At 44.7% G+C, this 13,206-nt stretch overlaps 1 protein-coding gene across 2 annotated transcripts in view; it reads right to left on the minus strand.

The window, feature by feature from the left end:
- The window catches only part of KIT (KIT proto-oncogene, receptor tyrosine kinase), a 156,766-nt gene that overhangs the window by 59,154 nt on the left and 84,406 nt on the right, over positions 1-13,206 (minus strand). For both annotated transcript variants that reach the window (XM_070757138.1, XM_070757139.1), the window contains exon 7: positions 11,485-11,600. In XM_070757138.1, coding sequence (XP_070613239.1) covers positions 11,485-11,600 — 116 coding nt within the window. The remainder of the gene's footprint in view (positions 1-11,484; positions 11,601-13,206) is intronic.

Raw genomic sequence — 13,206 nt, forward strand, 5'->3', positions numbered from 1 at the left:
CAGCTTGTAAGAATTCCAACACCACGACCACACTAGCATCCTGCGGTCGCTCGTGTCTGTCCATACAAAAGGTGGCGAATGCGCCCCAAGTAGCCTGGTATATCCTAGTCGTTGAAGGCCTCCTGGCCGACTGAATCGTAGTGATAACATTATCAGGAATATGCCAGGCTCTCAATCTGTCCCCTTCAAGCGCCAAGCGGTTAGGTGGAACCACTGAGGTTCCGGATGAAAGATCGCTCCCTGGGTGAGAGAGACCTGGTCGTCCGGGATCCTCCAGGGCGGAACAATTGAGAGCCCCATTAGGTCGGCGAACCAAGCCCTCCGGGGCCAATGCGGTGCTATCAAAATGACTTCCGCCTGCTCCACTATGATCTTCTCTATCACCTTGGGAATCAGTGGTGTTGGTGGAAAGGCGTATAGCAGTTCCTTGGGCCACGGAAGGTGGAACGCATTGATTCCCTCGGCACCCGGCGTGGGAAACCTGGAATAAAACCGGGAAAGCTGAGTATTGTACGGAGTTGCAAATAGGTCCACTGTCGGGTTGCCAAATCTTTTGGTCACCTGTTGGAACAACAGTGGGGTCAGGCTCCACTCCCCTGGATCCACTGTTTGCCGACTGAGCCAATCCGCCTGAGTATTGGTTTCCCCGGCAATGTGCTCCGCATGCAGGGATGCCAGGTGGACCTCCGCCCAGTCGAAGAGAAGTCGGGTCTCCTCCATCAACCTGAGAGATCTGGTCCCACCCTGATGGTTGAGATGTGCCCTGGTGGCGACATTGTCCGTACGAACCAACACATGCTTCCCCTGAAGAAACGGGGTGAAGTTTAGTAAGGCGAGGCGTACCGCTTTCAGCTCCAGGAAGTTGATATTCGTTGGGGTCAAGTCCTGGGGAAGCCACAAGCCTTGAGTTACGTGATGGGCCACATGGGCTCCCCAACCCACGAGGCTTGCATCCGTGGTCACAATGACGTGGTGTAAGTGGCCAAAGGGGGACCCTTGATGTAGTGCCCGGGACTGCCACCATCTCAGGGAGTCTCGCAGGTGTCTTCCTATTGTAACTAGTCTGTGAGTGTGACTCACACGCCTTCTCTGGTACGGCAGCAATGTCCATTGCAGCGTGCGAAAATGATACCGCGCCCAGGGAACAATGTCCACGCATGACACAAGTGTCCCCAGTACCTTGGATAAAAGAGCCAGTGTCACCGTGCGCTGATGCTGCAACTGGTGTACTAAGACCTGAACATTGCGTCGTCGTTCTAAGGACAGGTAAACTTCCCTGGTGATGGTGTCTATCACCGCGCCGAGATGAGTGATATTGTAAGCGGGTGTAAGGTGACTCTTCCCGTCGTTTATTGTAAAGCCATGGTCCTGCAATAGCGTTATCGTGGCTTGTAGATCTCGCTGCGCGGTCGCCGGATCTCTGGACAGTAGGAGGATATCGTCCAAGTAAGCGATTAGTCTTATTGACCGGGACCGTAAGGAAGCGATCAGTGAGTCCAAAATCTTTGTGAAGGTGCGTGGCGCGGAAGATAGTCCAAAGGGCATCGCCCGGTACTGGTAGTGTTTTCCCTGGACACAAAACCGGAGGTATTTCCGGTGTCCCGGATGGATGGGGACATGCAAATACGCCTCCTTCAGGTCGATGGATGACATCAGATCTCGGGGCCTGATTGACGCGAGTATGGTGCGGAGGGAGGCCATTTTGAACCTGCGGTATAACACGTACCTGTTTAGGTGCTTCAGGTTCAAAATGAGCCTGCAACCTCCCGACGTCTTGGGGACTGTGAAGACCTTGGAGTAGAACCCCCTGCCTTCCATCTGGGCTGGTACCCTCTCTATGGCTTGGATCCGCAGAAGATGATCGATCTCCTGTTCCAGCGATGCCCGTTTGGCAGCATCGATGGGCACTGGGCAGGGTACAAAATGTGTAGGTGGGATACATAGGAATTCGAGGCGGAGCCCTCGGGTCACGGTGTCCAAAATCCAAGCGTCGGAGGTTGTGGCTGTCCAGGCGGTACAAAACCTTTGGAGTTTTCCCCCCAAAGGGACCTGCCCTGTGGAGTCACTTGGCTCCACGGAAACCTCGCTGGCTAGAACCTCGAAAGGGCCGTTTCGACTGTTGATATCCTCTACCCCGGCCCTGGAAGTAGGTCCTATCGCTTCGGTACGAATAGGACTGTCCATATTGACCTTGTGAGTAAGGTCTGGAATTCTGAGTAACTCCGGAAGCTGGGTCCCAGCGAAATGGCTGACGGCGCCGGTACGGGGTGGCATTGCGATCCTGGCGTCTAGAGGATCTGGTGAGGACCTTCCTCTTGTCCTTGTCTTCCACAAGGACGGCCTCCAACACCTCCCCGAACAACTTTGTGCCTTCGAAAGGGGCAGATGATAACACTCCCTCAGGAGTAAAAAACTCAGAGTCCCTTCCTTGACTGAGTTTTTTAAAACTGAGGTACAGGGGCAGCAAGGGGGCGGTACCTAATTAATATGATAATTATATTAATTTATAACTCAGTCCCTACCAATAAGACTCGAGCTAAATCCCATGCTGGACTCTCCTTCCAGAGACATGGGAGAAGGTTCTATTCTGGCACCTTGGAACATATTTTTACAATCGGACCAATCAGCATTTACAGTGGGAGTATCCCTCTGACCCTCCTGCCAATCATCTTAAAGCTCTGTTGGGAGAATTGATGCTAGACTTATGATTGGGGGTCACCACAACATGAGGAACTGTATTAAGGGGTCGCGGCATTAGAAAGGTTGAAAACCACCGATCTAGGTTATAATTGTCCCAAAGGTTTTTCCCAAAAGGCAACTGGACCTTCTTGATTTTTCCCCCCTGGAAAATATGCAGTTTTCTTTTGGTAAAATACCTTTGGGCTATTCTGTTCAACCTTTTCCTGCATTTTAAACATTTCAGTTCTACTCTAGCCTCCAAGCCTGTTTGATAGATAAACACCCTTTGTTATTACCAAAACCAAGCTGACCAAATGGTCATTCACAACATGACAGAGGCATCACGTCAAATTTTACGCACCACCATATTCTGGATTATAACACTGCAAATATTGCAAGCATTTTGGCCTGAATTCAGGGCATGCTGAATCCCTCGTTCGCTCTGCCTGCTCCTTAAATTTTGGATCAAACCTTATTCAAAAGTAAATACACGACATGCTATTAAATCCTGAGCCAGTCTAGATTCAGCGGTTTCATTCCTACACCTCATTATCTCGCTGTGGTTCCAAACATTGAGAAATAAGTCAAAAAAGAAAGAAAAAGGCACATCCAACATATTTGCTTTGAACTAACTTTGAAAACTCTGCCTCAGACACAGAACAGATTTTAAAAGTCCATTTTTTTAAACTGCTGGCACTCTTACTGACCGATAACACACTGCTCAAAAAAATAAAGGAAACACTCAAAGAACACATCCTAGACCTGAATGAATGAAATACTATCATTGAATACTTTGTTCTGTACAAAGTTGAATGTGCTGACAACATGTGAAATTGATTGTCAGTGTTGCTTCCTAAGTGGACAGTTTGATTTCACAGAGGTTTGATTTACTTGGGAGTTATATTGTGTTGTTTAAGTGTTCCCTTTATTTTTTTGAGCAGTGTATTTACATGATCAACCTGGGGTGTAGGGGTGCTCAGGGAGGGGTAGCACTTCTGGTGGAGGAGCATGTCGTGTCCTTTTACAACAGCTCAATTAGGGCAGGCCATTCACCTTTGGTCCCCACTGGTCACTCAGCTCTCACTTGTGGCTCCTAGTAGCTGTAGCATGCGCAGCAGCCACACCCCGGGCAACAGTTTCGACAGGTTGGCCAAACCAGGCTGAGAGTAGCCGATGGGTCATTGACCTTCGGCGAGATAGGGTCTTGTCTATCCTGAGCATTTGAAGACAGATTCTGATGGACTGAGCGGGTGAGGGGGGAATCTGCTGCTTGGGTAACAGTCTAACCTCCCTACTAACCTACCCAGGCTTCAAGCTCTGGGGAATCCATTGCATGATACCATGGTCTTTCAAGACTGCCAATGCAACCATTCCGGACTCATTACCGGACTCAATTGTGTCAACCCCTAATCCCCAACATTTCTCCCTTAGACTCTCCATGATTGACCTCTCCAGGTTCCTAAGAGGCCAGTAAGGGGCGTACATAAGCGCACTGGTGTGCCTTTCGTCCCCTGTCCACTTGTCTTTCCCTTCTCTTACTTATCATATATATTTTCTTTCTTTCATATATCCTCTCCTCTAAGTTCACTTTTACCCTTATATATATTACCACATGTCTATTTTTCTTCCTATGTATTTGTGTATTGGACAAATGAATAAATAAAATAAATAAATAAATAAACATTGAAACATAAAGTAGGGGTCATCAAGAACAGACAAAAGAGAGCTTATTGGGTGTTTCTATAACTGTGACCCAAGCAAGGGTGGGCTTCAAAAAATTTAGCAAGGGTAACTCTGCCCAGTTACTGGGTGGGCGTGGGGGAGGCTAGGGTTGGCATTGCCTAGTGACTAGGCAATGCCAACCCTAGCCTCCCCCACGCCCACCAACATAAGTAAAAATTAATGATAAAAGAGGACAGTAAGTCAGTAGGACAGGGATCGTAGGCACAGTGGTGCACTTATGCATGTGCCTTACAGACCACTTAGAAATGGGGGTCGACTGTAGACAATCTATGGTTAAAATTTTGGGGGTTTGGGAAAGAAACCAAAGAGTCAGGTAATGCATTCCAGCCACTGATCACTCTATTGCTGAAGTCTTATTTTCTGCAGTCAGGTTTGAAGCGGTTTACATTTAGTTTGAACCTATTACATTCTCGTGTATGGCTGCAGTTGAAGGTGAAGTAGTCATTAACAGGAAGGACATTTTGTGATATGATTTTATGAACTACATTTAGATCAAATCGGAGGCGACACCATTGTAAATTGTCTAATCCCAGTATTTTAAGTCTGGTGGAATAAGGTATTTTTTTGAGAGCGGAGGAGTGAAGGACTTGTGAAATATTTCTGGACTCTCTCGATTGTCTGATATGCAGTGCGGGTTCCAGACAGGTGAGCTGTATTCTAGAATTGGTCTAACAAATGTTTTGTAAGCTCTAGTTAGCAGTGTAATATTGCCAGAGAAGAAGCTATGTAAAATTACATTAACAACTCTTAGTGGTTTTTTGGCAATGTTCTTACAGTGGGCTTAGCTAGAAGTTCTTGCAAACCCCCAGCAGCCCATCCCCGGGCCCAAGCCATAATATGCTGGAAAAATGATACGCCTCTCTATGCAATAGTTCATTTCATGTTGAGGTGGAGGGGGATTTTGTTTAATGCCACATTCAACATCAGTTCATGTCTCTGGATCAATACCACAAACTGAAGTCATGTTGGAACCATTAGCCTTTTCATCAAACATTAATGGCCATCTTCATCTTCGAAAATGGATAAGTGGAGAAGGGAATTCCTTAATTAAAGGCTGCCACAGGGAAGGTTAGAACCTCCCTTTTCTCTAAACCAGACTGAAGTTATTGTGGTGATTCTTGTTGGGGTGGAAGAGCAAAAACAGTAAGACTTACTTACTGCTTCATAGTGGTTTACAGCCCTCTCTAAGCGGTTTGCAGAGTCGGCACACTGCCCACAACAATCTGGGTCCACATTGCCTCTATTCATGATCAAAATACGTATTTTATTTTTTATTTATTTGTTTTTAGTTAAGTATGTATTGGTAGTATACAAAGATAAAACAATGTTTAGTACATGCTACTAGTAGGAGAGAAACATTAGGACAGGAGATGGAAGGCATGCTGGTGCACTTATGCACGCTCCTTACTGACCTCTTAGGAATCGTGAGAGGTCAACAGTGGATAGTCTAAGGGAAAAGTTTTGGGAGTTAGGTGATGATACTACAGAGTCAGGTACTGAGTTCCATACATTAACTATTCAGTTACTAAAGTCGTATTTCCTGCAGTCAAGTTTGGAGCGGTTTTCTTTCTTTCTTTCTTTCTTTCTTTCTTTCTTTCTTTCTTTCTTTCTTTCTTTCTTTATTCAATTTTTATGCCGCCTTTCTCCTTAGACTCAGGGCGGCTTACAACATGTTAGCAATAGCACTTTTTAACAGAGCCAGCATATTTTCCCCACAAATCGGGTCCTCATTTTACCCACCTCAGAAGGATGGAAGGCTGAGTCAACCTTGAGCCGGTGATGAGGTTTGAACCGCTGACCACAGATCTACAGTCAGCTTCCGTGGCCTGCAGTACAGCACTCTACCTGCTGCGCCACCCTGGCTCACTTTAAGTTTGTATCTCTTGTGTGCTCGTATATTGTTGTGGTTGAAGCTGAAGCAGTGGTTGACAGGAAGGACGTTGTAGCAAATTATTTTATGGGCTATGTTTAGGTTATGTTTAAGGCAATATAGTTCTAAGCTTTCTAAACCTAGGATTGTAAGTCTAGTTGCGTAGGGCATTCTGTTACGAGTGGAGGAGTGGAGGGAAAATACTGTAATATATATATATTTGATTGCTCTCTATTCATAGCTTACCCTGGGAACAAATTCCCTCTGGTAGGCAATGATGTTAAAATACATACTGCCTCCATATTTATTTGTTCTACTAATTAGCAAGGGGAAAAAATGAATTAGGTAATAAACTAAATGCAAATCAACTCAATGACACTAAACTTGCATCTCCCAAGACAGAAGAATGCTAAAGTAATTTTTTAAAAATAAAAAAACCCCACTCCAATTAACCATGCTTGGAATCTGTCTCAACAGCCTTTAATAAAACTAATGAAATTAGAAAATTCAAAGCAATTAATGGCAAATTATTGATAAGAGGATGGGAGTATGCAAAACAGCTTAATGAAACTTTCAGTAATTAGTTTGCTGCAGTTGAAGCGGCGAGCAAGATACAAACATTTGCATTTCTTTCTTTCTCGACATAATAGCGATAATTAAAGACAATGGAGTGTATCAAGCCCACCCTTAACAGAGTTGGAAGGGACCTTGCAGGTCATCTAGTCCAACCCCCGCGCCCAAACAGGAGACCCTATATCTGCCTCTACCTAGGGTTGAACTCACAACCTTGCAAGGCCATAGCTCTACCTCCAGGCCACAACAAACGTATCTTTCAAAGTAGGTCCCAGGATGAGGGTTTGGGGCTGCTGTTTACACTGTCTGGATTAGGTTGCATCACATTCTTTTGACTACAATATAGAGGAAGATGTCATCAGAGATACAAAAACTTGTAGGAAATAGCAGATTTGGGGGTAGTGATTTCTGACAATCTCAAAATGGGTGAGCGGTGTGGTCGGGCGGTAGGAAAAGCAAGTAGGATGCTTGGCTGCATAGCTAGAGGTATAACAAGCAGGAAGAGGGAGATTGTGATCCCTGGTGAGACCCCATTTGGAATACTGTGTTCAGTTCTGGAGACCTCACCTACAAAAAGATATTGACAAAATTGAACGGGTCCAAAGACGAGCTACCAGAATGGTGGAAGGTCTTAAGCATAAAACGTATCAGGAAATACTTAATGAACTCAATCTGTATAGTCTGGAGGACAGAAGGAAAAGGGGGGACATGATCGAAACATTTAAATATGTTAAAGGGTTAAATAAGGTTCAGGAGGGAAGTGTTTTTAATAGGAAAGTGAACACAAGAACAAGGGGACACAATTTGAAGTTAGTTGGGGGAAAGATCAAAAGCAACATGAGAAAATATTATTTTACTGAAAGAGTAGTAGATCCTTGGAACAAACTTCCAGCAGACGTGGTTGGTAAATCCACAGTAACTGAATTTAAACATGCCTGGGATAAACATATATCCATTGTAAGATAAAATACCGGAAATAGTATAAGTGCAGACTAGATGGACCATGAGGTCTTTTTCTGCCGTCAGTCTTCTATGTTTCTATTACAAGCATTCCCATTCAAAACATTACTCATAACAAACTCCCATCGTGCACAGCAGTGAATCTATCCTTGCCAAGCGTACCTCCGATTGTCTTAAAACAGAATAACCTAGTTCAGCAGAAGCTGAAGAGAAATAGTCTATATCAGGGGTGTCAAACTCAAGGCCCAGCAGCTGGATCCAGCTTGCACGATGCTCAGTGATGGGCTGCCAAATTTTTTACCGCCACGATGTAGGCATGGCTTATTGTGTGGGTGTGGCTTGATGGTCATGTCACCGGGTAGGTGTGGCTTGCTAGCCATGTAACCAGGTGGGAGTGGCTTGTCAATCATGTGACCGGGAGTGGCTTAAAGGTCATTGACTGGGTGGGAGTGGCTTACCGACCAAGATAAGTTTTCAAATAGGTGCTTGGACTCTTTTTCAATTGATTAAGTCACATTATTTGAATAGCCACAAAAGGACAAAGGATAGACAACATTATTTGTTGAGGAGCACAGTCACATTTTAAGGTTTTGTACTGAACCCAGTAGGATAACAGATTAGGCAAGTAGCTCAATTTTCTTTAATCGCTATAAAAGCTCAGTTCTATATAACAATTAAAATGATTAAAGCATTTATGGGTAAAAACATACTATTTAATTATTTCCTATTTTAAAAGTAATTAAGGATCATACTAAGATACTAGAGAAGGAAGGACAATTAAAAAACCTATTAAGTATTCAATAAATAGTGCATATTTATATGTGGGGGCAATATTACCACACTGCATTCACCCCACCCCTGGTCTAGCAAAAGACTTGGCCTGCAGTGGCTGTGTCAGTAAAAGCAGAGTTGCTGAGGGTGGCGTGCGGCCTTTCTGAGCTCTGTTTTCGCTGGCAGAAAGGTGCCGGAAGCCGTCACAGCTGAAAACGGAACTTGAGAAACCATTTTCACTGGCAGAGTGCTCAGATACAATTCCCCCTGACCTGAGTGACATCAAGCTGGCCACGCCCCCTCTGATGTGACCCTCAATGAAATAAGAGTTTGATACCCCTGTATCCTTATTTATAGCTTAATTGCCCCTTTTAACATACAAAGAAAAAAACATGAACATAAAGAAGAAAAAAAACATTACTTATGTCATCCCTTCATATCTACTAGATCTTACTGAATATCCTCATAACGTTACAGGAAAGTGAAGGCCAAGCCATAACAGTTCATTAGACATCAATCAGTTAAAAATTACATCATTTAATTTATAGTAAAAGTATATAAAAAGGGGGAAAAACCCCTTCACTGTAGTAATTCTCAATTTATCATGGTCATCAATAAATGTACAGTGGTACCTCGGTTCTCGACCACAATCCGTTCCAGAAGTGTGGTCAAGAACCGATTTGGTCGAGAACCGAATTAATTTATCCCATAGGAAATAGTAGAAATGGATTTAATTGGTTCCCAGCCCATTGACTTGCTGGGAACCAATTAAATCTACAGTATTTCCTCCATTTCCTATGGGATAAAGATCTGAGGGGACGGGGTGAGGGAATGGGAGTCGGAATCCCAACACGCCCCTCCTGGCCGCCCTCTTAACAGCCGCCCAGTCTCTACCTTGTAAGTGCTCCAAGCTGCAGGAAGGGTAGGGCTGGCTGCAATACCGGCAGCTTCGGGGGGCTCCTTTCCTCAGCGGTTCAGTTGGTTACATGCAGGCAGCTGCACCAACTTTTTCTTTCCCGGCGGCTCAGGCGGCTTCCCTTCATCACGTGATGTTCCTGACGCTGCTGCTGCTCCTCGAAGGGAAGCCACCGGAGCCGCCGGCGGCGGGAAAGAAAAAGATGGTGCAGCTGCAGATGTTACATTTCAGGTAGTAAACAAAATTTTCTATTCAGTATCCGAATTTTTGTTCGGATACTGAAGCAAATTTTTGCAGAAAATTTTGTTTGGTATCCGAAATGTATGAAAACAAAGGCGTTCGAAAACCGAAGTACCACTGTATATGAATAAATAAGGATGTATGAAAATTGAATTTAGCACTGTTAGAGATCCTTTTGGCCCCAATGTATTGATGAGTAAAAACACTTGATTAGATGTATTATCCCGTGGGGTTGTCAATTTGAACAAGGATGTTGGGAAATTCTATATTTGATTTTTCAGGTGATAAAAGAAAGGAGGCAGCACTTGTGGAAGGATAAATACCAAAAGCAAATGGATAATTCTTGTATTAAAATGTAGATGGAAGGTATATGATATTGAACATGTTTTTGAGTGGAGAAAAATTTTAAAAAATTAACCCGGAAATAGAATTTGATACCCGTGGTCTAAATTGTAGAAGTGAGTCGAGTAGTCGTAACACCATGGGATGGGAGGAACTCCTGTCACTCGTGTCTAGCTCCTGCCCTGCACATCCAGCAGTTCAAAAACATCACTGCAAGTAGATAAATGGGTACCGTTTGGGGAGAAAAGCTAGCTACTTCATGAAAAAAGGACTGGGCTCTGGATCTGCCTGGACATGAGGCGAGATTAGTGAAAGAGGCTATAGAAAATGTCATCAATCCAAACCAGGGGTGAAATACTACAGGTTCGGCCCATTACGGGTGGACCGGTAGTGATGGCCGCCCATGGTTCAGAAAACTATTAGCGGCAGCAGAGCGAGGCTCCACCCACTTGGATGCCGCCATTTATGTGGGATTCAAAAATGTTTACTACAGTCCCCAAGTGTCTCAAGTCACATTATATCTCCGGGACCGCCTTCTGCCGCACGAATCCCAGCGACCGGTTAGGTCCCACAGAGTTGGCCTTCTCCGGGTCCCATCGACTAAGCAATGTTGTTTGGCGGGACCCAGGAAAAGAGCCTTCTCTGTGGTGGCCCCGACCCTCTGGAACCAGCTCCCCCCAGATATCAGAGTTTCCCCCACCCTCCTTGCCTTTCGCAAGCTCCTTAAAACCCACCTCTGTTGTCAGGCATGGGGGAAATTGAAATTTCCCTTCCCCTAGACTTATAGAATTTATACGTGGTATGCTTGTATGTATGAGTGGTTCTTTAAATTGGGGGTTTTAAGATTATTTTTAATATTAGATTTGTTTACATTGTCTTTTTATTGTTGTTAGCTGCCCCGAGTCTTCGGACAGGGGCAGCATACAAATCTAATAAATAAATAAATAAATAAATAAATAAACAAACAAACAAACAAACAAACAAACAATCCAATTAAAACAGGACATGGACTCCTCAGTCACTCCTTTCCTCCTTCAAGTACCACCTCTTGGGATGACCTTGTTTCCCATGGGAAGGCTCATTGTTGTATCTGAAGACGGTCTATCTACTCCTCTCACCCTTAGAGTGTGTGGCAACTACGAAGCATCAAAAGATGGCTTCAGCCATGTTCGATTCAGAGTTGACCCTTGAGTCGATGAGGATCGAACTGCGACAGCAGAAGTAGCCTGCAGTACTACCTTCTAACCACCGCACCACCACGGCTCTAAAATCTTACTTTAGGGAATGCCCTTCATTTCAGCCATTAAATCCATCAACTCTCCACGTGCAATTTGCTTCAGTTAAATGCAAGGCTTTGTGGCAAGGAAACATCATAGGGCTTGTTACTTACTGTTTACATAGACATTAAACGTTATGGAGGAGTTGGCGTCTGAATTGGAGACAAAGAATGTGTAAAGGCCTGCTTCCGTTTCCTTTAGCCGTGTAAGGTGAAGCTCACTGGAATAGCTACGGGAGGAATAAAACAGCAACTTTTATTACTCATCTCATGGCAGATAATTTAAGTCCGTGATGGTGAACCTATGGCACGCATTATTATTATTTATTAGATTTGTATGCCGCCCCTCTCCGTACGCATGCCAGAGATGACACGCACAGCTCTCTCTATGGACATGCACGCATTTCCAGCTGCTCTTCAGGTTTTCAAGGCAACACGTGTTGTTGTTGTTGTTGTTATTATTATTATTATTATTATTAATTAGATTTGTATGCCGCCCCTCTCCGTAGACTCGGGGCGGCTCACAACACGTGTGCCAACCAGCTGATTTTTGTGGGCACTGGAGCACCGGAAAATGGCCTGAAAATGACCCCCAAACCAGGCCATTTTTCCAGGCCAAAAGCAGCCCAAATAATGGGCTGGAAAACCAGCCTGAAACAGGTCCAAAAAACAACCCGAAAATGCCCCCCAAAACAGCAGAGAAAACAGGTTGTTTTTTGGGCCAAAAACAGCTTATGGTGTTCACTCATGCAGATCCATGCACGCATGTTCCGGTTTGGGCACTCGGTGCTGAGTGCCCAAGGTTCACCATCACTGGTCTAGGTGCATTTTTTATAATATACATTGCTACCTCTACCTAAGAACGCCTCTACTTAAGAACTTTTCTAGATAAGAACCGGGTGTTCAAGATTTTTTTGCCTCTTCTTAAGAACCACTTTCTACTTAAGAACCCGAGCCTGGAAAAATTTCCCAGGAAATTTGAGAGCGGCACAAAGGCCCAGACAGTTTCCTGCCATTCCCCCTGGGTTTCTCTCTCTGGCGCAGTGTACGGGACGCAGCCTCGCGCCAGGTGTATGGGAGGCGCATGCTCCTCCTCGCTGTCTCAGAGTCCCTCTTTATTTTTTTTGGAAGCCTTAAAGTTTTGGATTTTGTTGATTCCCCTCACCTCACTTTCATCCTTCGGCAGTGACTGTCCTCTTCCTCCTCCTCCTCCTCCCACCCAAATTCCGAGTTTTTATTTCTTTCCTAATGTGTTTGCACACATTATTTGCTTTTACATTGATTCCTATGGGAAAAATTGCTTCTACTTACAAACTTTTCTACTTAAGAACCTGGTCACTGAATGAATTAAGTTCTTAAGTAGAGGTACTACTGTATACTAAAATGAAACAGACAACTTATGGGTTTATAAAATCAGATACAGTGAAAGCCTCAGTTAGAGAAGGGAACGTTGGCAACCCTTAGATTCCAAGAAAAGCAGGAAGATCTCTTCCAAGCCAAGTCTGTGCAGGTAGTCCCCGACCTACGACAGTTTGTTTAGTGACCGTTCAAAGTTCAATAGTGACTTGCAATTGGGGCAGATTCCATTCCTGCTGCTACCAGTGTGTCCCATGCGCAGCTTCACTTCTCTTGCCTGTGTGGACATCCCAATGTGTTTTTGCTTCTGCGCATGTGCAGAAAGAAAAACCTTGTGAAGGGACATGTGCATGAGATTTCGGCAATTTTTTTTGCTTCCGTGCATGTTCAGGAGCAAAAAAATCGCCAAAATCTCACACGCGCATCCCGTCAGGAGAAGGAGGCTGCGTGCACTACGCAACTTTCACTACTGGTACGGCA

The sequence above is a fragment of the Erythrolamprus reginae genome, chromosome 7 (assembly GCF_031021105.1).
Source record: "Erythrolamprus reginae isolate rEryReg1 chromosome 7, rEryReg1.hap1, whole genome shotgun sequence".
Taxonomy (NCBI): domain Eukaryota; kingdom Metazoa; phylum Chordata; class Lepidosauria; order Squamata; family Dipsadidae; genus Erythrolamprus; species Erythrolamprus reginae.